General features: G+C 37.5%; 3 protein-coding genes across 19 annotated transcripts in view; all 3 read right to left on the bottom strand.

Annotated features, from left to right (window-relative positions):
• Positions 1-42: 42 nt before the first annotated feature.
• Positions 43-1139, bottom strand: LOC113054822 (gastrula zinc finger protein XlCGF7.1). Its single transcript, XM_026220622.1, has 2 exons — positions 1043-1139; positions 43-754 (listed from the first exon to the last, which is right to left on the bottom strand). Exons 1-2 carry the CDS (start codon positions 1131-1133, stop codon positions 102-104), a joined length of 744 nt encoding a protein of 247 aa, XP_026076407.1. The 5' UTR covers positions 1134-1139; the 3' UTR covers positions 43-101.
• Positions 1140-1970: 831 nt separating this feature from the next.
• Positions 1971-4525, bottom strand: LOC113054331 (ras-related protein Rab-1A-like). Its single transcript, XM_026219812.1, has 6 exons — positions 4240-4525; positions 3783-3855; positions 3582-3677; positions 3401-3496; positions 3130-3261; positions 1971-2678 (listed from the first exon to the last, which is right to left on the bottom strand). Exons 1-6 carry the CDS (start codon positions 4251-4253, stop codon positions 2484-2486), a joined length of 606 nt encoding a protein of 201 aa, XP_026075597.1. The 5' UTR covers positions 4254-4525; the 3' UTR covers positions 1971-2483.
• A 327-nt stretch (positions 4526-4852) lies between these two features.
• The window catches only part of LOC113054329 (EH domain-binding protein 1-like protein 1), a 25486-nt gene continuing 6626 nt past the window's right edge, over positions 4853-23712 (bottom strand). Inside the window, exons 7-28 of one of the 17 annotated variants that reach the window (XM_026219797.1) lie at positions 23599-23673; positions 22320-22586; positions 21317-21469; positions 20029-20352; positions 19583-19642; positions 18728-18899; positions 17501-18223; positions 16702-17076; positions 15982-16404; positions 15439-15756; positions 14433-15143; positions 10398-10605; positions 10126-10298; positions 9529-9577; positions 8869-9426; positions 8715-8784; positions 8565-8614; positions 7581-7701; positions 7383-7482; positions 7231-7304; positions 5983-6097; positions 4853-5889 (exon numbers count right to left, since the gene is read on the bottom strand). In XM_026219797.1, coding sequence (XP_026075582.1) covers positions 5802-5889; positions 5983-6097; positions 7231-7304; positions 7383-7482; positions 7581-7701; positions 8565-8614; positions 8715-8784; positions 8869-9426; positions 9529-9577; positions 10126-10298; positions 10398-10605; positions 14433-15143; positions 15439-15756; positions 15982-16404; positions 16702-17076; positions 17501-18223; positions 18728-18899; positions 19583-19642; positions 20029-20352; positions 21317-21469; positions 22320-22586; positions 23599-23673 — 5207 coding nt within the window. In that variant the 3' untranslated portion in view covers positions 4853-5801. Of the gene's footprint in view, positions 5890-5982; positions 6098-7230; positions 7305-7376; positions 7483-7580; positions 7702-8564; positions 8615-8714; positions 8785-8868; positions 9427-9528; positions 9578-10125; positions 10299-10397; positions 10606-12397; positions 13401-14432; positions 15144-15438; positions 15757-15981; positions 16405-16701; positions 17077-17500; positions 18224-18727; positions 18900-19582; positions 19643-20028; positions 20353-21316; positions 21470-22319; positions 22587-23598; positions 23674-23712 lie in introns of those variants that run through there. The other 16 variants (XM_026219798.1, XM_026219810.1, XM_026219799.1 and 13 more) reach the window with 16 other exon arrangements.

Here is a 23712-nt window from a genome sequence, read left to right as displayed (position 1 = left end):
GAACGAGTGAGTTCTAGTAAAAAAAAAACAAATGCACAAACTTTATCACTACAGTTATTGTATGATCCACTTTGATGAAACTGCTCTTATAATTTTTTTCCTCACTTTGACAACTTTGGGCAATGTTTTTTTCTATGATTCAGCAGGGCACTTGACTGAGAGAAGTTTCCCCCGCAGGAAGAGCAAATGTATGGCTTCACTCCTGTATGAATCCTCTCATGTTTTTTCATGGATCCTGACTGCGAGAAACTCTTTCCGCAGTGTGAACACATGTAAGGTTTGTCTCCAGTGTGAAGTTTTTGGTGGTCTTTCAAGTGGCTGGCTAAATTAAAGGAACTCCCACACTCAGAGCACACATGTGCTCGCACATTGGCATGCAATTTCTGGTGCTCTTTAAAATGGTCCATGCGTGAGTAACTCTGTCCACAAATGGAGCACAAGTATGGTTTGTCATTTGTATGGATTCTCAGGTGTCTCTTCAGGTGTGCAGCAAACATAAATTTTTTGCCGCACTGATCACAGTCGAACACTCTTTCTCCAGAGTGAGAGAGCCGGTGATCTCTCAGATTTCTTGGATCTGCGAAACTCTTGTCACACAGATGACATTCAAAAGGCTTCTCTCCAGAGTGAATCCTAAAGTGAATCCTAAGGTTTCCTTTTTGTGTAAAGCTCTTTCCACACTGAGGACAGGGGAACATTTTTCGGGATCCTGTTTTCTTGTTTTCAGGTTCTGAGCAACTGGAAGACTTTTGTTCTGTTGTCAAAAATGACCACATCATTTGTTAGTTGTCTAAAAATTAATTCAAATATTAAATTAAATAAAATGGAAGGCTTCACTTCACTTCGTCACTTCACTTCACTTCACTTCACTACACTTCACTTCACCACTTCTTTAATGAAATCTCTACCATTCTCAAATACATAACTTCCATACATTCTGTATTTATTAAGTTACATATTTGCATTTGTTATATGAGCACTTGAGCTTTGCTTACTTATTGTAAGATGTTTAGACTAGAGAATAGCAAGAATGGACACCAACCTTGCTCTCCACTATCTTTATTTTTCCTTCTTCGTGGTTCTGGATCACTCCTGCACCCAATTTCCATTCTTGTATTACGCAGTACTGTCATTGTTGACTGTTGATTTGTTCTGATGTAGAATAGTCGTATTGATCATGGCTTTTAGTAGTGAATTGATGTAGGAGTGGCTTGAATCGCGATAGCAAGGGCAAATTGGAGATACTCGAAACTCTGAGTAATCCGTTCAGTGCACAATTTAAATAAGAATGGATGTTTACATGGCTGTAAGAATGACCGACAATGTGTGTGGTTGTGTTTTTTTCAGACGGGGACCATTTTGATCCAAACCAGCTGTTTAAGTTTACTTTTAAATAATCGATTCATTTGAAATGACTGAGAAGATAACATTCGTGCTAAATTATATTAAATGCATTTATAAATTATTTACATTTGCAATTATATTTAAATAACTACAAATTGTATTTACATTTAAATGATTATTATTGTTTTTATGTAATTTTACTTTTTAAAAGAGCAACAAAATGAAAAATAAATGGATGGTTAATATCTTCTTAACACACCATATTCAATAAATAATCATAAAAGCTAGCTAGCAGTGTTTTCACAATAATAATTGCAGCCTCTGAAATACACTGTTCAGTTGTTATATTTTGTCATTTACTGTTATTACAAATCTGTATGGCTGACTTTCTTCTGTGGAACACAAAAGCATATATATTTTTTAAATGATTCAGGATGTTCATACAATGAGACACATGGTTGTTTTTTAGGATCCCAATGACTTGAGATGAAAACATCTTCAAAATATTTTGCATTCTGCAGGTTTGCAGCAACATGAAGTGACATCAGTTATGGGTTTAATTTCCAGGTAAATTACCCTAAACTCCCGTTATAAGGGAAAATAAACACACACACACAAAATGAAAGTAGAAGCAACTGAATACACACAAAACAACAGTATTTATTCTTACAGAACCACAGTGAAACTCTGCATGAGAATGTTGGAGAGTCCCTGCTTTACCACGATGAATCCAGCTATGACCATTCAACCACCTGATCTCTTTGATAGCATGAACAAGAAAAGGCATCGCTTTAGCGAGCTGCGAATCCCAGTTCATTGTTTAAGAATTTTCATATGATTGGGTCAATTGTGAACATTAACAGCTATCAACACAGTGATCTGGACCATTTTCACCTTCAATTTTCAGGCAAGTACCCGAATTAGTGTTTGCCTGTGCTTTAATCTTATTTTTTAAACACAACAAAAATATGGGAAGAGCCATTAACGTTTCTTTGTTAAACAACAGTAATGAGTTCAAACTTTATTGAGCACCATGTAGGTGATAGTCTGTCATACATTTCCACATTCGTCATCTCTACACAATACTCATCAGTGTCCAGTCCTGCTCATCACTCTCCCTGAGAAAACACAACAGTGATCTAACAGCACCCGCTGCCAGACTGTTGCACCGGGGTGCTTTCGATTTTAAGATCAGGTTTCTCGGAACCCCCTGAAGTCCCTGGTCTCATGCGCTTCTTTATCTCCTCTGCCATGGTCATGAAGGCCTGCTCCACATTCGTGGCATTTTTGGCACTCGTCTCAAGGAAAGGGATGCCAAGAGAGTCAGCGAACTCCTGAAAAAATGTATGGGAGAAAGAAGACCCATCTTTGTGTTTTCAGTTAATGTAAAACTATAAAGTGTTTGGTGTAGAAATGACATGGCTTACTGGATCCTTTGCAGTGAATGGGTGCCGTCAAAATGAGATTTTGATAAAAAAAAATAACATCACACTAATCCACGAGTTATCAGAAAAGACAACTTTTTCACTGGAGGAAGCATTATTATGGATTATAGACTAGTATTTTGTCAGAAGCAACTATTTAAAAGTTAAAACATCTTGATGGAGTTTCACTTCAGAAGAAATGAATGGATGGACTGGAGTCATGTGGATTACTTGTGGCTGTTTCTCACGGCACCCATTGAGTGCAGAGGATCCACTGGTCAGCAAGTGATTTAATGTTGAACTTCTCCAAATCTGTTTCAATGAAGAAACAAACTAATCCATTAGTTCCTCGTCAACCAACCTTAGCTGTAGTGTAGTCCACAACTTTCTTTGTAGTGAGGTCACACTTGTTTCCTACAAGTAGTTTGTTGACATTCTCACTTGCATAGCGATCGATTTCTTTCAGCCACTGTTTCACGTTATTGTAGGATTCCTGAAAATACACCAGCTTTAAACTTTTAAGAATGTGTGCTGTTTCGATTACATTTGACAGGTGATCCTTTTTTTTAAACATTAGCCATAAATGTTTCATGTACAGATGTGAATTTTTTGTTAAAAGGAGTCTCACAAACCTGATCCGTAACATCGTACACAACAATGATCCCGTGAGCTCCTCTGTAGTAGCTGGATGTGATCGTGCGGAATCTCTCCTGTCCAGCGGTGTCCCACTGTAAACATGAGCGTGACTTTAGTAAACTGAAGTTTCACATTGAATGACACACTTAGAGTGAATTGCAAAGTCTACAAACTCACTATCTGAAGTTTAATAGTTTTTCCATCCAACTCAATAGTTCGGATCTTGAAATCCACTCCTATTGTGCTGATGAAACTCTCTGTGTAGGTGTCATCCTGGAAATTATTAATCAATCATATTTCACACACGGTCAGAGATCATTCATATCCAAAGATGCTGTTGCAAAAAAAATTAAATAAAAATAAAAAACACACACTTACTGCAAAACGCAATAGAATGCAAGATTTTCCAACTCCTGAATCTCCAATAAGGAGAAGCTTGAATAAGTAGTCACTGTGGAAATATGCATAAACAAATACAGTTTTAAAACAGTTCTGAGATGTTTATTTTATATATAAAACATATTCTATAACTCATATAATACCAATATTAAATATTATATAATCATATATCATTATATTTATACTTATTTAATAATAATAATAATATTTTAAAATACATACAAATATATCTATCATACGTTTATTTACAGAGCGACTAGACTGCAGCTATGACGACTGCTTTAAGTAAGCTACCAACCGTAACACAATTCGTCCTATTTGCTATTTAATTATTATATCATCTGCATCATCTGCATAGGACATTTGGTTAACCTTCCAACAAAAGGTAAAGGAAATTATGAGGCGGTCATAAAGGTTGATAGTTCTCATGACTTACTATTCAGGGTTCATGATGTGACAGCAGAGGGATTGTTATTGTTTGTCCTGCTGGTAGATGCCTACTGCTGGTAGTCGCCTACTGTTCACCGGCTGAGCGCAAACTCTGAGCCGGTCTTTAGCCTGGAATAGTACCAATACAAAAAGGATCTATGAGATTTTATAAGCCTTTGTGGACCGTTTCAAGACCTCCTTGTAAAATCAGACTTTACGCCTCTTCTATCCTCTCTGGGTTTACAAGCCGCGCAGGTGCGGCAGTGACGGATGATGATGCGCCGCTACTCTGACCCGCTTTCGCCGCCTAGTGGTGGGATACATGCGTATGTAATTTTTTGCGTACATTGCCAGAATTCAGAAAACATGTAAAGTAAACTGTAATGTTTTTGCTTGTGCTTTGTGAATAAAATATGTTGATTTTGTAGATAAGTTTATATATACATGGAGCAAACGTGTGTCTGTGTGGCCTTATATCAGGCCTCGAGATCAAAAATGTGAAATAAATCAATAAACAATACATGCACATTTTTAAATTTATAATATAGCCTACATTATAAGCTATATGTGTGTGTGTGTATTTATTCCACTCCCATGTTTAGGCAGAAAAAAAACATAGATTAAAATTCAAACAGCATCAAACTTTATTGAGTAACACACCCTAAATCTTAAAATAGGAATGAATTACACATTTAATTATCAAAAAGAGTACAAACAGACAAAATACTTTTTGTATATCTATAAAACAACCCCTAAATGTTTTTCATTTTGGGTTAGCTTTCAAGGTTTAAAACACAAAGATACAGAATGGTTTTATTTGATATAAAAAGCTCCTTTTCAAAAGGTATTTAACCTCTAAAGGCACTGCAATGCAAAATAATTTTATTTTATGAATACATTCATTTGGGGGCATATATTGTCTGATAAAACATTTTGGCATACCAGGGAACAACACACTTAAATAAATAATGTAAAAACAGCAAACTTTGGCGCAGGTCTCTTTGTCTTAATCTTAAACATAACCCCACCCATCCCTGCCAAAAAAACAAAGGAGAGAAAACCCTGCTCACTGCTGCAGCTTGTAAGAAATATATTATTTATACAGCAATGTTTTATTTGCTTCAGGAAAAAAATATCCCTGCTAAGGTTGTATGACAGAAGTCTGCAACCTACAACAGTGTGCAGAATTCCCCCCCCCCTTTTCTTCTTTTTTATTTCTTGTGTTCAGTTCAACTGTCTGCAACCATGCAGGTGTGTGAAGGCTGTTTGGCCTTCTTTCAGATTTTCAGATTTAAAGTTATATTGCTTAAAATACTTAACCGGTGCAACCTCGAAGAACCTTCACAATGTTGCGCAAACTCTGAGGGAATAACTTGTCTGATCTATACTGGACATTATATCCCACTTTGTGTAGATTATTTTATATCCCACTTAAGATGTTTTGAGGAAGGGCTTCACATTTAAGCCAAATGTCTCTAAAAGTTAAGAGAAGGCACACTAATGTAGTCCAAATCATTTAGATTGTCTCTGGTGCAGTGAGCCATAGTTTTCATGAGAATTCAAGTTTCTTCATTGAAGAACACACTTTTCCTTATTGCTTTGTTTTCTCCGTCTTGCCTCCAGGCCTCTCTCCAGTCTCTCATCCTCCTCCAAAGCCCTGCACATACAAAATACATTCAGTAGATGTGTGTGTAAAGTCTAATTTCTACATTTCACCATTCCAGTGCAACAAAACACTGACTAGACTGACCCTCTCTCTTTTGCATCCATGTCTCTGACTAGCTCGTCCCGCTTGTTGACCAGGGACACCAGTTCCTGAAGCAGTAGCTGTTCTCTGTGCTGATGGGACTGAGTTTTCTGCCAGTCTGATGGATGAAATATGGATATTAGAGATAAGATGATAAAATAAATATACTTAAATGTATTTGATAGATTTATTTCATGCTAAGTACACTAAAAATACATTTTCACATTTATGTACTTTATAAAATGCCCTGCAATTGTACTTCTAGTGTACTAAACTGGTATACTTGGAACAACATCTGCTATGTTGGAACAACACATTTTGAACTTAATGCACTTTAATGGTGCAGAAGTAGTGCTGAAGCACAATTAAAGATATGCTTAGTGTATTTGATTGTGCTAAAGTGGAACTATTGTAAGAACACTTCAGGTACACTTTAAATATTTTTAAGACTGATATTATACAAAGATCATATAATTCTTATCAAAAGTGACATTAAACACATTTTAGACTTAATATAAAAAAAAACAAAGTAGTATGCCAAATACAGTTTTATTATATTTTTTATATCAGAACGTCTCGAGTTATCTGTCAGTAAATATGTTAATAGATTTTAACTATACTAAGTATGCAATGAAGGTATTTTAAATATATTACTTTTTTTTACAAGGGAATATTATGTAAAATACTCAATAAATAATGGCAGAATTCAATATTAACATTATTAAATTCGGCATGAAACGGAAGTTGAGATTGTAATTTTTTTCCTTGCTGTGACGTATATCCAAGTTAAACGGCTTCTGAAATTAGAAAAAAATGTAGGGCGGGGCTTGGTTTTGTCCATCGGGGAATTGATTGGATCGTTGGAGGTTGGCTGAAACAATATTGCATATTGCTGGCTGAGATGACTGACACTGACAAGTTTCTCTGAGAGGCGGTGCAGAAACGAGACAGACACCTATAACCGCACCCTCATCGGCTCTGGCCACACCCTTTCATCATGGGACGTGACCGAAAGAGAAGAGAGGTCGTTTCGATGGGGGAATGGTAGGGTAATGTATTTGATTAAAGATTATAAGGGTACATGAATTTTAAAAAAATAATGAAGTGCACAGGTAAATCATTTATAATAAACACTACAATATTGCATATAAAAAGAAGATTTGTCAAATTTGATTTCATGCCGACTTTAATTAAATTAATATCTTTTTTTTTTTTTCCCAGTAACTCTTAGTTTAAAGTTAAATGGCTTACCTTCAACAGCCATCATGGCTCTGAGCTCTCGGGTCAGCAGCTCAAATCTTCTTTCTAAATCCTGCTCTTCTTGCCTGCAAGTGTAACATCATGAATATTTATTGATGTGGCTGACAGTGTGCACTGATCGTGTCTTACATATCAGTACATACAGCAGCTCCAGATGGTCCTGTCTCCTGATCAGAGCATTCTTCTTGTTGACCAGCGTGAACCATTCCTGAATCAGCTCCTCTTCTTCATCTTTATCACTTCCTGTTAAGCAGATAATGTGGTATATCATGCTGCATTTCAAGAGTTAACTTGACATCAACTTCATTCTCTCTTTCTCTCTATTTGAGTGTTTTTCTTGCCTGTCTCCATGAGCTTTCTAAGTGTTTTCTCCATGACTGCAGCTCTGCTGTCTATGTGCTTCTGTTCGGTTTCCAGGGCCTGAAGTTCACTCAACACATACTGATTGGTGTCCTGCAAACACTGGCCAGGAAGTACCACAGGGAGACATACATAAAACCAGACAAGAGCAATATAGAAAGAAAGAGGAAAAGACAGCGGAAAGGTACGGAGATTGAGAGAAAGAGAGATGATAAAGCCAGATACAGAGAATAAAAGACCAACATTGATAAGACAGAAACAGACAATGATGTACAAAGACAATGGAGAGGAAAGGACAGGCTTGATTTAAATAAAAGCTTTATAAAACAAGGAAATTAAACATGGAATGGTAAGAGCTTGTGATTCATGGTCTGGATTCTCCAAGTTCTTCTTAATAATGAAGTAGTTTGTAAAAATGTTTCTGAAATTATTCTCAGATATTTTCTTACCCTTTTCCCCTCTATTTTTTTTCTTAAGAGGAAAATGGCTTTGGTGTTATCTGACTGTATGCCAGGTCTAGGTAAAGATTCACTGATCAGCTTAATGACTTCATGACAAACACCTGTCTGTCTTTCTGCAACGCTTGTAATGTAATCATAATATTCCTAATAGCGTTGTACTGTTTAATATTTAAAGTGACCCAATAAATAAATGTAAACATCTTATCTTTGGGGATTTAAAACAAGTTTGAGGTTATCCTAACTAGTGAATATTCTGAACATTCTTTTCAGGAACTCAATAGTTAATATGAGTTCCAACAATCCAAAGAAAAATGTAAGAACCATATCTATGAAATGTTAAGAAATGTTTTTTGCAATACAAAATATTCATAACCTTATTCTTAAGTTAGAAAACAAGGAAAACATTGCAGTTTTATCCTTAAGAATGTTTTGTGAATCTGGCCCAAGAATTAGAGAATTATGATCATAACTGTAAACTGTCTCAAATACTGACGGCATACTGACCATTGTCACATTCTCTGCTGATTTAACATCTTGGTTTGCTTCCTGAGGTTCTGCAAACACACATTAAACAAAAGCAAAAAATAAAAGCGGAAATCAGTGTGTAAAATACCAAATCTTTCCGAAATTCAATCATTTTTTAGATTAGGTTACCAGTTTCAGCACTTTCTCTGGCAGCGGTTGAGTCATTAGTTCCTTCAGCTGTCAGTTCGACTTTATCTGACTGTCGGAGGTTAGTAGAGAAGAGACTATTAGATCAAATGTTGAAACATAACTGGAAGGAAAGGGTAAATTTGATATGTTTTACCTCATTTGGCTGCTCCTTTGAATCAGACTCATCCATGGATTCGCTCTTTAGTCGTGACCGCCGTTTCTTCACCAGATCTGCATCTCGTATGTGCCCGAATCCTGATCTAGAAGTTGTTGAGTTCGATCGTGGTGGGGCCACAGGAGCCTGCGTGCCTCCCTCTGTCTCCTTACCACCCTTCTCTTCCACCTTTCCTGACCGTTTAGTCCGAGGTGGAGGAACTAGACCTCCGTTTGGCTTAGCCACAGTGTCACTTCCCTCCTCTCCCAGTGAGTCCTTGCTCTTACTCTCTCCTGGCAGAGCTCCAGTATGGAGCATCTCTGCACAGAATTTGGCTGCTGCTTGTACATCCGGCCCTTGGTTTGGCCTGGCTACTGCATAGCTGGACTGACTGTTGTTCTGCTCTATCTGTAACACACTCAGCTCCTGCCCGGTGAAGTGTGCACGGATTTGGCACAGGTACGTCATGACAATCAAACGATCTGGCACAGAGAGAAGCACCATGTCTGAGGGCTCCAGCAGACGAGAGATTCCCAGTGATGCAAAGCCATCAAAAGCCTAAAAGAGAAGCAAAACAATGGGTAGCACAAATGATGAGGTTAAGTTTATGGTTAAAAAAAAAAGATTTATGTGGAACATCTGCTTATAAACCGAACTTACAGCTTTGTTGTTTTGCTTTATGTTGTGAGACTCCAATGCATCAAATTCACTGGAAAAGAGTCACAATAACACAATAACAAGTCACAAATATAAAAATTAATTAAAAAGTATTTTTTTTATAATTAATTAATTATTGTCATATTATGAACAATAAACTATACATGTCCAGTATTGAAATTCTAAATTTCAAAATACTAAAATCAATTATTTTAAGTTTATTAAGGCATTCAAAACATATTTTAAAGTATGAACATTTTATTCATTTTAATTGTATTTATTTTTACATTATTGCTAAATATCTTATTTAACAGTATAATTAAAATAGCCCCCGCCCCCTCCAAAATATTTAAGGTGAGTTATGGCAAAGGTAAATTTAACAAACAAAAAGGAAATAACCATGCACAATTAAATATCTAATATCAAAAATGTCTGTAAACTTAAATATTAGTAATTAAACTATATGGTACAAATATATTGTGCATCACTAATTTGTTTGTACTTGAATCACTTTTATGTTGGTGCACATAAATTGATTCATGCTAAGAAGGAATGAGTTTGCTTTGAGCTGGGAATGAATGACATAAATCAGAAACTCACATTATCTCAGGGTGGAAGTGATGTAAGATGGCACAGAACGCCAGGCCGTTACGCCAAGATGTGCTGAAGTTTGTGATATTTACTCCATTATAGTTTTTAGTGATCTCTTTACACCACTCCAGCAAGGATTGACTGGAGGTCACCAAACCAGGACTGAGAAGTGGACTGGCAAACTGTATAGTAACAAATGGAAAGACAAAAAACAGCTATAGACAAATAGATAAACAGTCTAAATTTTAACAGGGACTACATAAACAACAAATGCCACTTACATCACATGGTGGCACTGCTGAACCTGTTTTTACTATTGCAAGGTCCATTGGTTGTGGAATTATTTTCTTTTTACTGAGCATTGGAGGCAGAATCTCATGGGATGTGTCTGCAGTGGTCTGGCCGTTAACCTGCATGCTACCTGGGCTCCTAGATGCCATCTCGCTCCCTTTAGCCTTAGAGGACCCCTTTTCATGAGGATGACTAGACCTATCAAAAGGACAGGAAATGTTTTAGACATACTGACATGACTTACAAATTTTGCCATGTTATTATAAATACACACTTCCACATCATTGTTTTTGTTTCACATAATTTTGGAATTACATTTCAAATTCAGTGTTAAATTGAGAATGAATGTGTTCCGCTAGGGTTTCCCTTTCTGCAATGCTTAGAACATTTCGGGTGTTGATTTGAGGTTAAAAGAGTCATATGACATGGCTAAAAATAACATTATTTTGTGTATTTTGTGTAATGCAACGTGTATATGCAGTTTAAGGTTCATAAAAACACATCATTTTCCACATAATGCACATTATTGTTTCTCCTGTATGCCACGCCTTCTGAAACACGTTGATTTTTACAAAGCTCATCGTTCTGAAAAGTGAGGAGGGCTCTGGTTGACCAGCTATCCAGTGCATTGGGATTGGCTGAAAACTTTAAGTGTGACAGAAATGTTATGCCCCTTAACATACTGTGATGCCGTGTGTCCCGGCGCGACCCATAAATAAAACCCATTATGAATAAGGCATTTGTTGCATCCAGTGGGAACATAACTACGAGAAATGACAAACAACAACTGCTACTCTTCACTGCTCAAAACTCGAGTTTGAATCATAAGTGGCCAATTTCTTTAAATATGTAAACACACTTACAGGCTGTGAGTCAGAAATACCACGTGGTTCTTGCAAAGTTGGAATTGCCCCACTTTATAGAAACAGACACCGGCATTGTAGGCTACTCTCACAGGAAACAGTCCTCATCCTCAGCAAATTGCGCTGCACACCTCTGAATATTGGTTGAACTGTTCTGGAACAGTATTGTAAATACAACTTAACCACTGGATTTCTAGTTGTGTCCACTTTTGAAAGGCCAAACAAAGTAGTTTAGCTTTCACAACGAAAACACACAATGTCTCCACAACATAGCAGCAGCAACACCAGTGAGAATAAAAGTTATGCCTTCTGTCTTTCTTTGCATGAACATTTGGGCGGCATTATGCAAGTCTTTCCACATAATGACGTAGACATGTGGGGGTGTGTTAGAATGAGCCTTTTTAGGTAGGCGTGGTTGACTCTTAAATTTGATAAAGAATATCTCCTTGGATTTGAGACTTTAATCTTTTCAACTTTACAGATCTTCTTTATACACCGAGAGCTTGTTACACTCCAAAGAGAAAGGAAAACTTTTAATCACAATCATATGACCCCTTTACTGTTCAGAAGTTGTAAGATGTTACATATGCATATAGATATGTACGATTTAAAGAAATTAATACTTTTAATTTAAAAGTAAATACATTCACAATCTTACACATCATTTTTCAAATAAATGCTGTTTTTCTTTTACTTTCTGTTTATCATAGAAATGATGAGCAGCACATCTGTTTTTAGGACTGACAATAAGAAGTGTTTCTTGAGCACCAAATCAGCATATTAGAAAGACTGGAGTAATGGCTGCTAAAAAATCAGCTTTGCCTTCACATGAATAAATTTCTTATTAAAATGTATAAAAATATTACATTTTAGTAATATTTCACTATATTAATATTTATATAGCATTTTTGATCAAATGTATTTTGCTTTGGTCTGACTTCTTTCAAAAACATAAAAAATCCTACCAACCCCAAACATTTGAATGGTAGTGTAAATCATGCACAGAGGTGTACATTTTGTAGGCATCAACCTTTAGAGCTGTAGATGTCGTTCTAGACTTAAAGTCAAACAATATAATATTGCAAAATAAAAATAAATTTTAGTCTTTACAAGCCACTCAAACTTACAATTCATCAGGCACTGGAGATGGTGGTTTATTCTGCTCTATTTGAGCCTCTTCACTTCTATCAATACTAAATTCTGGTTCTTCCTTCTTATTTTCAGCTTCTGTTTCTGTGTTCTCTGTCTGGTTTGTGGGCTTAACAGCTGGTGTATCTTGGCACTCCCTTTCAGCTGCCCATACATTCCAGCTGGATGTTTTGTTCTTGCTTGTTTAACCGGACATTATCATCTAAAACATAATTTCGAGCATTGGCTTCTCTGTGGCTATCATCTAATTTAAAGCTCTCCAGTGGCACAGAGGGAGTCTGAGACTGACTGATGTCAATCTTCTTATCTATCTGCTCTGGGGAAATCACTGACAGTGGAGGTCTGAGTGTTTTTGTAATCTCTGTCTGATCTAAATTCGGTTGAATGTCATCCATGGGCAGTTTCATGCTGGATTTTTGTAGCATGGGAGGAGTTGATACGTCCCTTCCGGAAACAATGTTCTCATTACCGTGTATGTCTTTTAGTTTTTCTGAAGCTGCTACAATAATGATTTCTGATGCCTTGGTGATGACTCGGATGCTCTCTTTGTCCATCTCATCTTTAGGGGTGTTGTTTATAGACATGTTTTTGGTATTGTCTCCCTCTAGTGGTGACAAGATATTCTCACTTGTCTCTTTTGCAACATCTTTGCATATCTCAACAGTCTTTGCAACTGCTGTCTCTATAGTTACATGTGAAGGAGTGGTTCCTTGTTCATCACATTGTGGAACCACATGTCTTTTAGCAGCTGCAGAGCTCCTATTTTGATTGATGGCATCAGGGCTGACTTCCTGTAAGGGCACTGGGGGTGGTGACTGCATACTCTTGTCTTGACACAGAGGGAAAACTTTGCTAGCAGGTTGGGAAATAGTTTCCGTTGGTGTAGTGTCTTTTAATATAGGTCCAGATTCTGGTGGAGAGGCAGTCAGAGGTGATTTTAATGTTTGTATAACTATTGGGGATATTGAGGATTCGTCTGGTCTGTGAGAAATGGAACACCAGAACATGATATCAAAATGTTGCACCTTACCAATTTGGTTATTGTAGCATGCAAAGGTTTTTCAGTAAAAATGCAATTAAGTGAAAATGGCACAATCAGTTCCAGCAGGGGGCTAGAAACAATAGCGTTAGCCCACAGTCACCTTGTAATATTTTCTGCTAACAACTTTTGCAAGCTTGCAGCAGCAGTGACAAACAAGCTGCAACAAACAAGTTGCTGTTTAGTCCTTTTTTAAAAACCACAGAGAGCCCAGAATCAATGCAATAGTAACCAACACAATATGTTTCATGCTCATAATATATACACTACATCTCAAATAAATGGGTTTGGTAAGATTTTTTTTTTTTTAAAGAGGTCACCAAGGCTGCATTTATTTGATCAAAAAGTATTACAATTATTATCTTTTTAAAATATCTATTTTCTTTTCAAATATATTTTTTGTAATTTATTAGTGTGATGGCAAAGCTGAATTTTCAGCAGCCATTACTCTAGTTTTCAGTGTCACTTAACCCTTCAAAATGAATCCCATATGCCAATTTGGCAATCAAGAAACATTTCTCAATATTATCAGTGTTGAAAACAGTTGTGCTGCTTAATATTTTCAGGATTTGTGATGAACAGAAATAGAACAGCATTTATTTGACGTACAAATCATTTAAAACATATGAACTAGCTCAACCCTTTCTTTTGATCAATTTAATGCAGACTTGTTGAATAAAAGTACTAATTACTTTAAAAAAATAGTCTTACTTGACCCCAAACTTTTGAATGGTAGTGTATCCCAACCCATCACTTGGAAGACTAGTCAGCCATAGGACACTTTAAATGCACCGCTTGATGCCAAATGCAGACTCCATCAGTCCTTGTCACAGACGCACACGAATAACGTAATGAAACAACTAGAATGCTTGAATATCAGCCAGACGGAACATTGCCAAAATCATGCCGTCTGTGTAAAGAGGGTCATAAAAATGAGAGGCAGTGCAGGCAGAGGTGATGTCCCATGCACTTACCCTCCATCCATATATAGCTCAGCAGACCACACTGTTCCTAAGTCTTCCTGACCTAGTTCAAATTCCAGCTCCTCCTGTGAACCCTCCGACTCCGCCATTGGCCTTAAATCTGCTGCTGTAATCTTGCCAGGCATAACTTCTTTATGTCCATTTCTTTGTGGGCTTTTGTGTAATTTTTTTTTCTCAAAGTCTACCTCTGTCAAAAGATGATCTGTTTCCACATAGCTGAGGTTGTGCACATCTTTCTTAGTAGTTATGTCTTCTTCTTCCACCAGAGGTAAGCATGGCTCTTTATTCTTCTCTTCATTTAATATCAAACTCTCAGACTTCAATTCCACCTTCATGTATTTGTCATTTCCAATTGGTGTCAGTATTTGGGTTTGCTCACTTGCTGTTTTTTGTTTAGAAGGGCTTCCTTTATCCTGGGTCTTGAAGTTCATAGATCTGCTTTGTGTTTCTCTGGCAGCCAGTTTCAAACACTCCACTAAGCTCATGGCCACAGGCTCGGAGGCCTCGCCAGAAGGTAACAAATCCTGGATTACTGATTCCTGGAGCTCATCGTTGGTTGGATGCTCAATTTTGGTGTCAAAGAAGGCCTCAGAAGGGAGAATTTGGACCACAGATCCATCTTGACCATCCAAAATCGTGTCATCTTTAACATTGGTTTCTGTTGTGCTTGGCTGCTGTAGTATTGATGTCATGGTCTCATAACTATAGGATGAGGACATTTAAATATGAATACATTATACCATGACAAAACAAATTCTTTTTTGCATTCGCAAGGCTCTTTTTGAATCACCAGCCAGTATCAAACAGGCAAGCTATTCCTTAAGCTAAGCTTCTCATCACTACAGGACACCATACATGTGGATGCAAAAGCTTCCTTGCAAATGCAGAATCACACCTAATAACAACCTTTCATTGTTTCAGGAGAACAAAAGTATAGCCATGCAGATGCCGTGACAAGACAAGCTCTGTGCACGTCTCAGAATCGTCCCAGACTTACCCTTTATACAGAACACCAAAAATCCCCCGTATGATGCCTACAGATTCTTCTTCCTGGTCAGAAACTGAGTCATGTTCCTGTATGCAGGTGTCCACATTTCTGTCTGTTCTTACATCAAGCTCAAGACCAAGTCCAGTTCCTGAACAGAAACTAAGAGTCGGCAGATCTTCTTTAGGTCCAGCTTGAGTAGCCCAAATAGTCTCACTGCCAGTTTGTGGCATCTTATCATCTGAATCTAGTTTGTGGTGGGAATGGGACAATGTAAAGGAATTCTCTTGCTCCTTAAGCTTGGTTTCTGATGTTTCTTGTCCACGTTGGCTGCCATGGACCAAAAAGTGTAAGTGACAAGAATATTCTTTAAAGATCAATGTTCTCTCACTAGCATCTCAACTCCCAGCAAGTCAACAGATGTTCTAATAGAGACACATTAGAAACTCGGGCAGAATGAAACATGGACAAACTGGTCAAAACCATGCAATTCCAGATAGTCTGAAGTCCACACAAAACACCATGCAGTGAAGTTAACAAACCTCATGCACTTACCCCCTATCCAGGACCTCTTTTTCTGGAATCAACTTGCTCACAATAACAACTTCATCCCTTTTTTCTTTTGTTTTCTCCTCTACTGCAGCCCATAACACACTCTCTTCCTCAAATGTGACCTTTTCCCCTAAACCATTTCCATCAGACTCTGTATCCAGAGACATGTTAGGCAATAGAGGGCAAATTTCCTCCAGATGCACTGATGTACTTTTGTCCTTTTCTGTTACACCAATAGCAGGGGAGATCACAGGAAGTAGAGGCCTCATACGGACCGGTATACTAACTTTAACAGCTTCTTTTTTCTTCTCAATAGTCTGAGCTGGATGTGGTTTAAGGACAATGGAGGGTATCCGGTGTTGGGAATCTGGTTCATTTAAACTGGGAATCACAGCATCCAGGACCTGGATAACGGCTTTTTCTTCACTGTGAGGTAAGGAATAGTGTTTATCCCAATTTACTTACCTTGTTTTAAACAAACATGCATTAATTCAATCTTTATCTACATATTGTATATTTGCCTGTTATAAAGCCTATGTTAGCACAAGTTTATATTCAAATCAAGTATGATTTGTTTGAAACTCACTCTCGTATTGTCACATGACAGTGTACAAAACCCTCTAAAGGCCATTTTAACACACTTCATCTTATGAGATGTGTAACACAACTAAAGCATTCAAGCATTCGACCATGGATGAACATTTGAGACCAACTGGTTCTTACCCTGCTTCTAAAGATTTTTTGGAGGACATTTCAGCTTTGTTTTCTTCTTTTGGCATCTTGTCAGGTATTTTGTGCTTATTTGTTGTCTCATCCCTTGCTTCATCGCCCTGATCTTTTACTTTCTCCTTCAGAGAACTCAATGTTGGCACTTCTGCTTGGGCAAGTGAATGGACCTCCACACTCTTCGGAGTCAGCTTTGGTTTTGGTGATTGACTGACTGCTGGAGGTTGTTCTGAGATGCATTTAAGGACTTTGGGCTCCAGGGATTTGGGATGAATCAAAGGAAGCACTTTGGGCAGATCTGATATTTGAGGGGAAGCTGGTTTGAGGCTAACGCTAGGCCTTTCTGGTGGAGTTACGGCCATTTCATTTTGACTGAGAGAATAACAGAGAAGAGAAGAATTAGACAGGAAAAAAATGGTTACATATAGAGGAATACAGATAAATTAGAATTTAGTAAAAACTTTAGGAAGTTCATCTACAATGTTTTGGAGAATGATGTTGATGATGTAATTCTACAGAAGTGTAACTTTGTGGTTGGGGAAGAAGATATAATCTCTTTTCACATAACAGTCAGTCAGTTAGTACAGTATATTTAAAATGTGTTATCTCTAAAAGTGTTTTATCTAAAACTATTCATGATGCCACAGAGAGTTTTATGTGCCTACATATTCAAATGAATATTAATATAATGAATTAGAAGACAGAGTTTATTGAACCTGGAAGTAACCCAAAAGAGGAGAGTTCCAGATTGCCACAGTTTGGTAGAGTAATAGTACCATGTTAACAGCACACTCACCTTTTCACAACTGTTAAACCCTTGTCCAGATTACTCTTATGGGACTGCTTCTCTCTCAAACTACTGTTGGGCTTAGATGCAGGGACTTTTTCCACACACACTTGACTTTTTTCCCTGGGAAGAACTGTAGGTTCTTGCTTTAGAAGTGATGAGCTGCATATAATATTGGGGATATTGTGTTCTGTAGGGATAACCAAAGCTGAGGCAAATTTCTTTATTATCTTGTCTTCGTCTGACTTGTTGAGGTTACCACAAAGCAAAGCACCCTTTGCATTCTGCACATTCGGTTCCTCTTTTGGAGAAACTTCCCCTGCTGATTCAATTTTTGTGTTTTCTGGTTGCTTTATTAAGTCACCATCAGTTACTGAAAAGGTCTGAACCAGACTGACCTGCACTGGCTGTTCAATGTCAATTTTGAGTGGTTCTTTCTCAGGGCATTTGCCAATAGTAACAATTTTAACGGGTTGATAAGCTATGATACTTTTATCGAAATCGGCCACTTTAAAATCTGGTTCTTCCTCAGCCAATGGTGGTTTCTCTGCTATAAAAACGTGATTTTTCTCCAATTGAGTGGAAACCACTGATGAGGGAGGTGGTGTTGTTGCGGGAGCTGAATATGGGTCTGGAGAAGGGACAGTTCCAATGTCCAGTTCCTCAGATCTGGAAGCTTCCACAGGCGGTTCTCCAAAAGTGTCCAATGATGACTTCCCAACAGGCCCAAGACTGGGAGACAAAGATACTTGGAGTCAAAGTTTGCAAAAAATGGGATAAGAGGCCAAAGCATGGTGGTATTTAGTAAGATTAGATGAAATTTTTCCTTTGAGATAGCATTTTGTTTGTGCTCAACGATGTTAGTGGCGAAAAAAACAGGACAAACAAGACGGACGCAGGGTTGGAGTAGTGAGGGAAAGCAACGGAGAGTTTAAACATGAGAGTTGATGTATGCAAATGTCATGGTCTGTTTAAAATAGACTCACAAGGTCATTTCCCTATTGTTATTAAGGAACTGTTTTTCTCATTAAAAGGGTTCTATTTGAATTTGTGTCCATATAAAGCCTAAAACACTTTCATACAGATAAACACAAAGTACTAAGTTCTTAATCCACCTCTGCAAATTTCCAGTTTCTGGAAAGGTGATAATAATTTTTTTTATTTAATTATATAGTTAAGCTTGATGTTAGTGAATTATACTTGATGCCAGAACAAAAATAATGTTTAAGTGCTCACCTTTTTACAGCCATGGCAGGTTTGAGGTCTCTTCTTTCAGTGCTGATGGTTTCAGGTTGACGGAGCGAGGAAGGAGATTGTTTAGTAGCAATGTTAATGCTGCATATAGCCCGAGATGCGCTACACTGGTCTGTTTTGGGCTCTGAGTTCTTCGTTTCTTCAGCCAGTAAGTCTGTTGACCATAAGGGCAAATTGAATTAGAACAATTATTAAAATAAGGAAAAGCTAATCAATCTTAATCTACCGTAATTCCTCAAATAAAAACCGGTAGTCAAATAAACGCCGGGCCTCTTATAGTGGCCGGGGGCGTGGTCAACATGGACAAATAAAGGCCAGTCTTAAATAAAGGCCGGGGGAAATCTGTGCAGCAGAGCCAGATAACGAAAGTACACGCCCACTGCTGGAGCGTTTCTCATTCTCGAGTCAAGAACTGGTTACATCAGTTTTCGGATCACCAGTACACTGAACCGAGAACAGTTTCTGTCAGAGGCGTCCGATTGGAGAACCGAGGAGCTGATGATACTGCGCATGCGTGATTCAACATGAAGCAGACTGACACACAGAGCGTCTGAACCAAACTGATTCTTTTGATGATTGATTCTGAACTGATTCTGTGCTAATGTTATGATCTCTGGAACGCTATCGCTTTTCATTTAAAACAGGTTATTTAAAACAATTACTTATCAAACAGATAGAATGAGAAATAAAGGCCTACCTCTAATAAAAGCCTGTTACCTTCTGCAGTTCAGGTAAATAAAGGCCCCAGCTTTTATTTGAGGAATTATGGTACTTTATTTTCAATTTTTTTTAGCTCATACACATCATTAATGACACACGTGATGAATACTTATTCACCTTGTAGAAACGGATTTGTTCGATCCTCATCTGTAAGTGAGTTGAGCTCCCTGGGTATCTCTGGAAATCAGTGGATATACATAATAAAGCACAATTTTAAATAACTTTATGAATGTATAATGAGTTTTATTTGGTTTAGATAGTTAAATTCATTTTCAAAAACAATTGCTGATTTAAAATGACATGAGTGATCGAGGCCATCATATAGTTTTTTGCAAATAAACAGTCTCTGGAGTGAGATTTTGAACTAATGAGAGTTCCCTTTGAGTGGGACTATCCAGCATGACATGGCCAACATAAATTAAAGCAAACAACAATATGGTGGTTATGACAAAACCTCTTAATCACAGACATGATTCTAGTACATCATAACTGTTAGATCTATCACCACTCACACTAGTTCTAATTAATGAGTCTTTTAAAGCAAGCAATAGGCAGTTTAGTACCTGAACGAGCAGAAGAAGATTGAGATGAACAGCAGGGGGCAGTTGTGCGGGCATCAGTGGTTGACAGTGTCAGAGAAGGGGTAGAGGAAGAGACAGCTGCTGGGGTAAAAGAGGCAGGTAGGGGTTTGATAATGGGGTAAGAGACGGTGACAGAGGGAGGTAGAGGTGACTTGGGGAGTTGACTAGAGGTGCAAGATGTTTCGCACAGAGCTTCAAGATCTGGTCTGCTCAGCAAAGGAACAGGGGTCACAGATTCATTTAGAGGAATGCTGAAGAAGGGAGATGAAGAAAACGCCATCATCTGCTCATTTAGCTGTGTAGATACTGAGAGGAAAAGATGGAATATATATATAAAGGAAGTTTTAGAATTTGAGATATAGTAACAGACTTTACACAAGTAAAGAGGGTCACAAACACACACACACACACACACACAGATATATATATAAATAGTGAATTTTGAAGCAAATATTGATATAAAAATTAAAGCAGGGGCTTTCCAAAATTTTCAAAGACAACCGAATATGATGATCCTCTTGCGAGGGACCTTTCTTATAAATGCTGCTGTATTTGAGATTGCTATTTGAGAAAAAATATTAGTATGTGATATTACATGATATTAAACAGAAAAATAAAAAGACAAAATTAACTGATTGTTTTAAAAGTAATTATCTTTTATATTGTTATTGCACTAAAGAAAATTGTTTAAATGTTATTTAAAATTAGGGCTGCACGATTAATCACATGTTAGTACTAATATCCATTGCCTGCTTTCAAATGGAGCAGCACTTACTACACAGAGCCATAGTTCGCTGGTTTTACTAATATTACATTTAAAATGTAATTTAAATTTGAACGAATTATGTTCAAGATATTTTATTAATATCGTGAGTGCATTTGTTAACAGTACTTTAGTATTGCTAGTTCTACTGTTTAAGTGCAGTCTGGAGGATTTCTCAAGACCTGGCACGGTGCCAGCAGATGGATGTTTAAACATGTCAGAGAGAGACAGGGAAGAAGTTTTGGCCTTGAGGAGGGGGACAGGAGTGGGGTATAGAGGGCGAGCACTGGGGACAATTTCGGGCTTAAAAACATTGGTGCAAGGTGCTCCGAAGTAATCTGAGACAGAAGTGCAATGACACAAGGACGCAGACCACGTGAAAGACGAATATTAGTCAGAGATGCAGGAAAAGTGAGAACAAAAGAGGTAGTGGTTAAGAGGAAATGAATCTGGCTTCTCTAAAATCAGTCTTGAAGAGTCAAATCAGGCTAACATATGAGTCTGTACCTTTCAGGGGCATAGTGGGTGAAGAAGGAGAGTGAGAGAGGAAGGGATCAGAAGGAAGAGCCCGAGGGAGATTGAGCAGAGGATAGTCAGAGGTCACGGGACCCTCCAGAGGGGCCTCAGAGCCCGACAGTCTTCTTTGAAAGGATACAGGAGCTGGAGACAATCAGAGAGGGAAAAAATTGATAAAGGGACTATACTAGAAGTCCAGTCTTTGCTGAGAAAAACACAGATGCATAAGCACCTTTAGAATGGTGACTGTTTATCTGAATGACGAATGTAAAACAATTTCTGCATGGGCCTTCTTTGTTAAAACACACCCATGATGGGAATGAATTCACACTGCAACTAAATATGACTGGCGCTGTTCTTTGTTCGGTTTAAATGTGGTTTTACCTCTTAAAACTTTGCAATGTCTATGTGGCCATAGTGATTTTCAGTTCTCATTTTCCTGAAACAATTTCTTTAATGCCACATACCCACATATCAGCCCTACAGCACTTCTTACGATCAAAGAGAATTTCAAAACAACAAAAAATTTTCAAAGCAACACCTTCAAAAAGAGGTGATGACTCAGAAGGCAATGAAGTTATGCCACATGACCCTGGTGTTTGTCAAAAAACACTTGGTCATTCAATTAGGAATCTTCTTAGTGGCAAGAGAAAAATACAGATAAAAGTACAGACTAGTGGCAGTAAATGCATTATTTGCATTTATATGAATATAAATATTTTGTAAAATTATAAGTGTCTCTACTATCACCTTGATCAATTGAATGCATCCTTGCTGAATAAAATGATTAATTTCTTAAAAATAAATCTTAAACATTTGGATAATAATGGATTTATTATCCAAGAGAGGAACTTAAACCCCTGATTGAAGGCTGTGCACACTAGCCATAGAAGCAGCATAAGTGTTCATGTAAATAATTGTTGTCAAGTAGGAATGCCAACTAGCCACCAATGGTACTACCAAAGACTTGATGACTTCTAGCTATCTGTGGTACCTGAGCCAGGGGAAGGCTGGAAGATTTTCGGCAGTGCTGGAGGGAGCAAACCAGAAGTATTTTGCTCTGTGTGGGAGTCAGCTGGGGCCTGTGGCTGGGCAATGGGTGGTGGACGTGGTGGTCTGGAGCAGGCGGGTGAGGGCATGGTGCGAGGGGTTGGACTGGGTGGGGTGGGTAAAGGTGGACGTGATGTCAGGTTAGGGTTATGAACACTGCCAGACACTGGGCGTGAGAGGACACCCCCAGAAGGTCTCTCTTTACCACTGACTGAGGTCAAGATGAAAAATGGAGAGACAAGGACAGCAAAAGAGTAAAAAATAAAGTGAAAAATCAGGTTTGAAGGAAAAGGATGAGGCAAAAGAGAAAGACAGAGGTAAGAGAGAGAGAAAGTTCAGGAATTTATTATGAAGGATGATGATGTAACTTAATAAAAGGATTAATTCACCCCCAAAAAATTATATTCTATCATTATTTTCTCACCCTCGTGTCATTCCAAACATCGATGCTGTTATTTTCTGTGTAACACTAAAGGAGAATGTTGAAAACTGTTGCTGTGCTGTAACAGTTTAACATTTTGGAAACATACAATTTTTTCAAGATTCTTTGATGAATAGATTTGAATGCTTCCTTGTTGAATTAAATCATTAATAATATAATAAATATACTGTAAATATAATAATAAATATAAGTAAAGCCTGATGTATTATTTTGTCAATATTAAAGTAATGCAAATTGTCTTTCCAGTTACATTTATGTAATTTGAGTCATATTTTTGCAAATAAATATGCATAATTCTAAATTAATCAAATTGAATTGAATCGTGACCCAATTTTACAGTGCATCTCAATAATGAGGTAAAGAATCGTAATTGAATTGGTGTCAGAAACTTACTTTTTTGTCCACTATGTACTTTTGTTAAGAAAAGTTACATGAAAATGTTTCAAAATTTCTCCAGGACAAAGGTAAAACTAAACGGTGGGTTGTGACAATACATTTTTTTGGAGGGGTGAGCTACTCCCTTTAAATGTTAATTAAAATGTTTAATGAAATTCATGAAAAAATGAATGGCAAAGCGATGCAGGACAAACAATGATTGTAATAATCATATGCAGTGAAAAGTCATGAAACATTTTAGTAATATTTCATTTAATGGAATAATTAATTGGATGCAGTTTCATAAGAACTTATCATTTCAATTTCAAGAGAAAAAGATGACATGATATGAATGAAAAGACTGTTAAGAAGGAATATGCAAAACACATGTTAAGGTTGCTGTTACCTATTGCTGAAGGACTCTTAAGAGATACAGGTCTCTTTTCTTGGGAGTGTGTTGGTCGAAGAGGAAGGTGGGGTGCTGACAGTGAAAGAAAGAGAAAAGGGGAAGTTCTAGCAT

Source organism: Carassius auratus, chromosome 35 (assembly GCF_003368295.1).
Source record: "Carassius auratus strain Wakin chromosome 35, ASM336829v1, whole genome shotgun sequence".
NCBI classification, from domain to species: domain Eukaryota; kingdom Metazoa; phylum Chordata; class Actinopteri; order Cypriniformes; family Cyprinidae; genus Carassius; species Carassius auratus.
This window is presented reverse-complemented; position numbering and strand designations above follow the sequence as displayed.

Excerpts from the sequence above, each read along its gene's own strand:
- LOC113054822 (XM_026220622.1), bottom strand. The coding sequence starts at position 1,133 with ATGACAGTACTGCGTAATACAAGAATGGAAATTGGGTGCAGGAGTGAT. Across the intron at positions 755-1,042 it reads TAAAGATAGTGGAGAGCAAG|AACAAAAGTCTTCCAGTTGC; the intron begins GTTGGTGTCCAT and ends TTTTGACAACAG.
- LOC113054331 (XM_026219812.1), bottom strand. Across the intron at positions 3,262-3,400 it reads TGTACGATGTTACGGATCAG|GAATCCTACAATAACGTGAA; the intron begins GTTTGTGAGACT and ends GTGTATTTTCAG. Across the intron at positions 2,679-3,129 it reads TGGACTACACTACAGCTAAG|GAGTTCGCTGACTCTCTTGG; the intron begins GTTGGTTGACGA and ends ACATTTTTTCAG.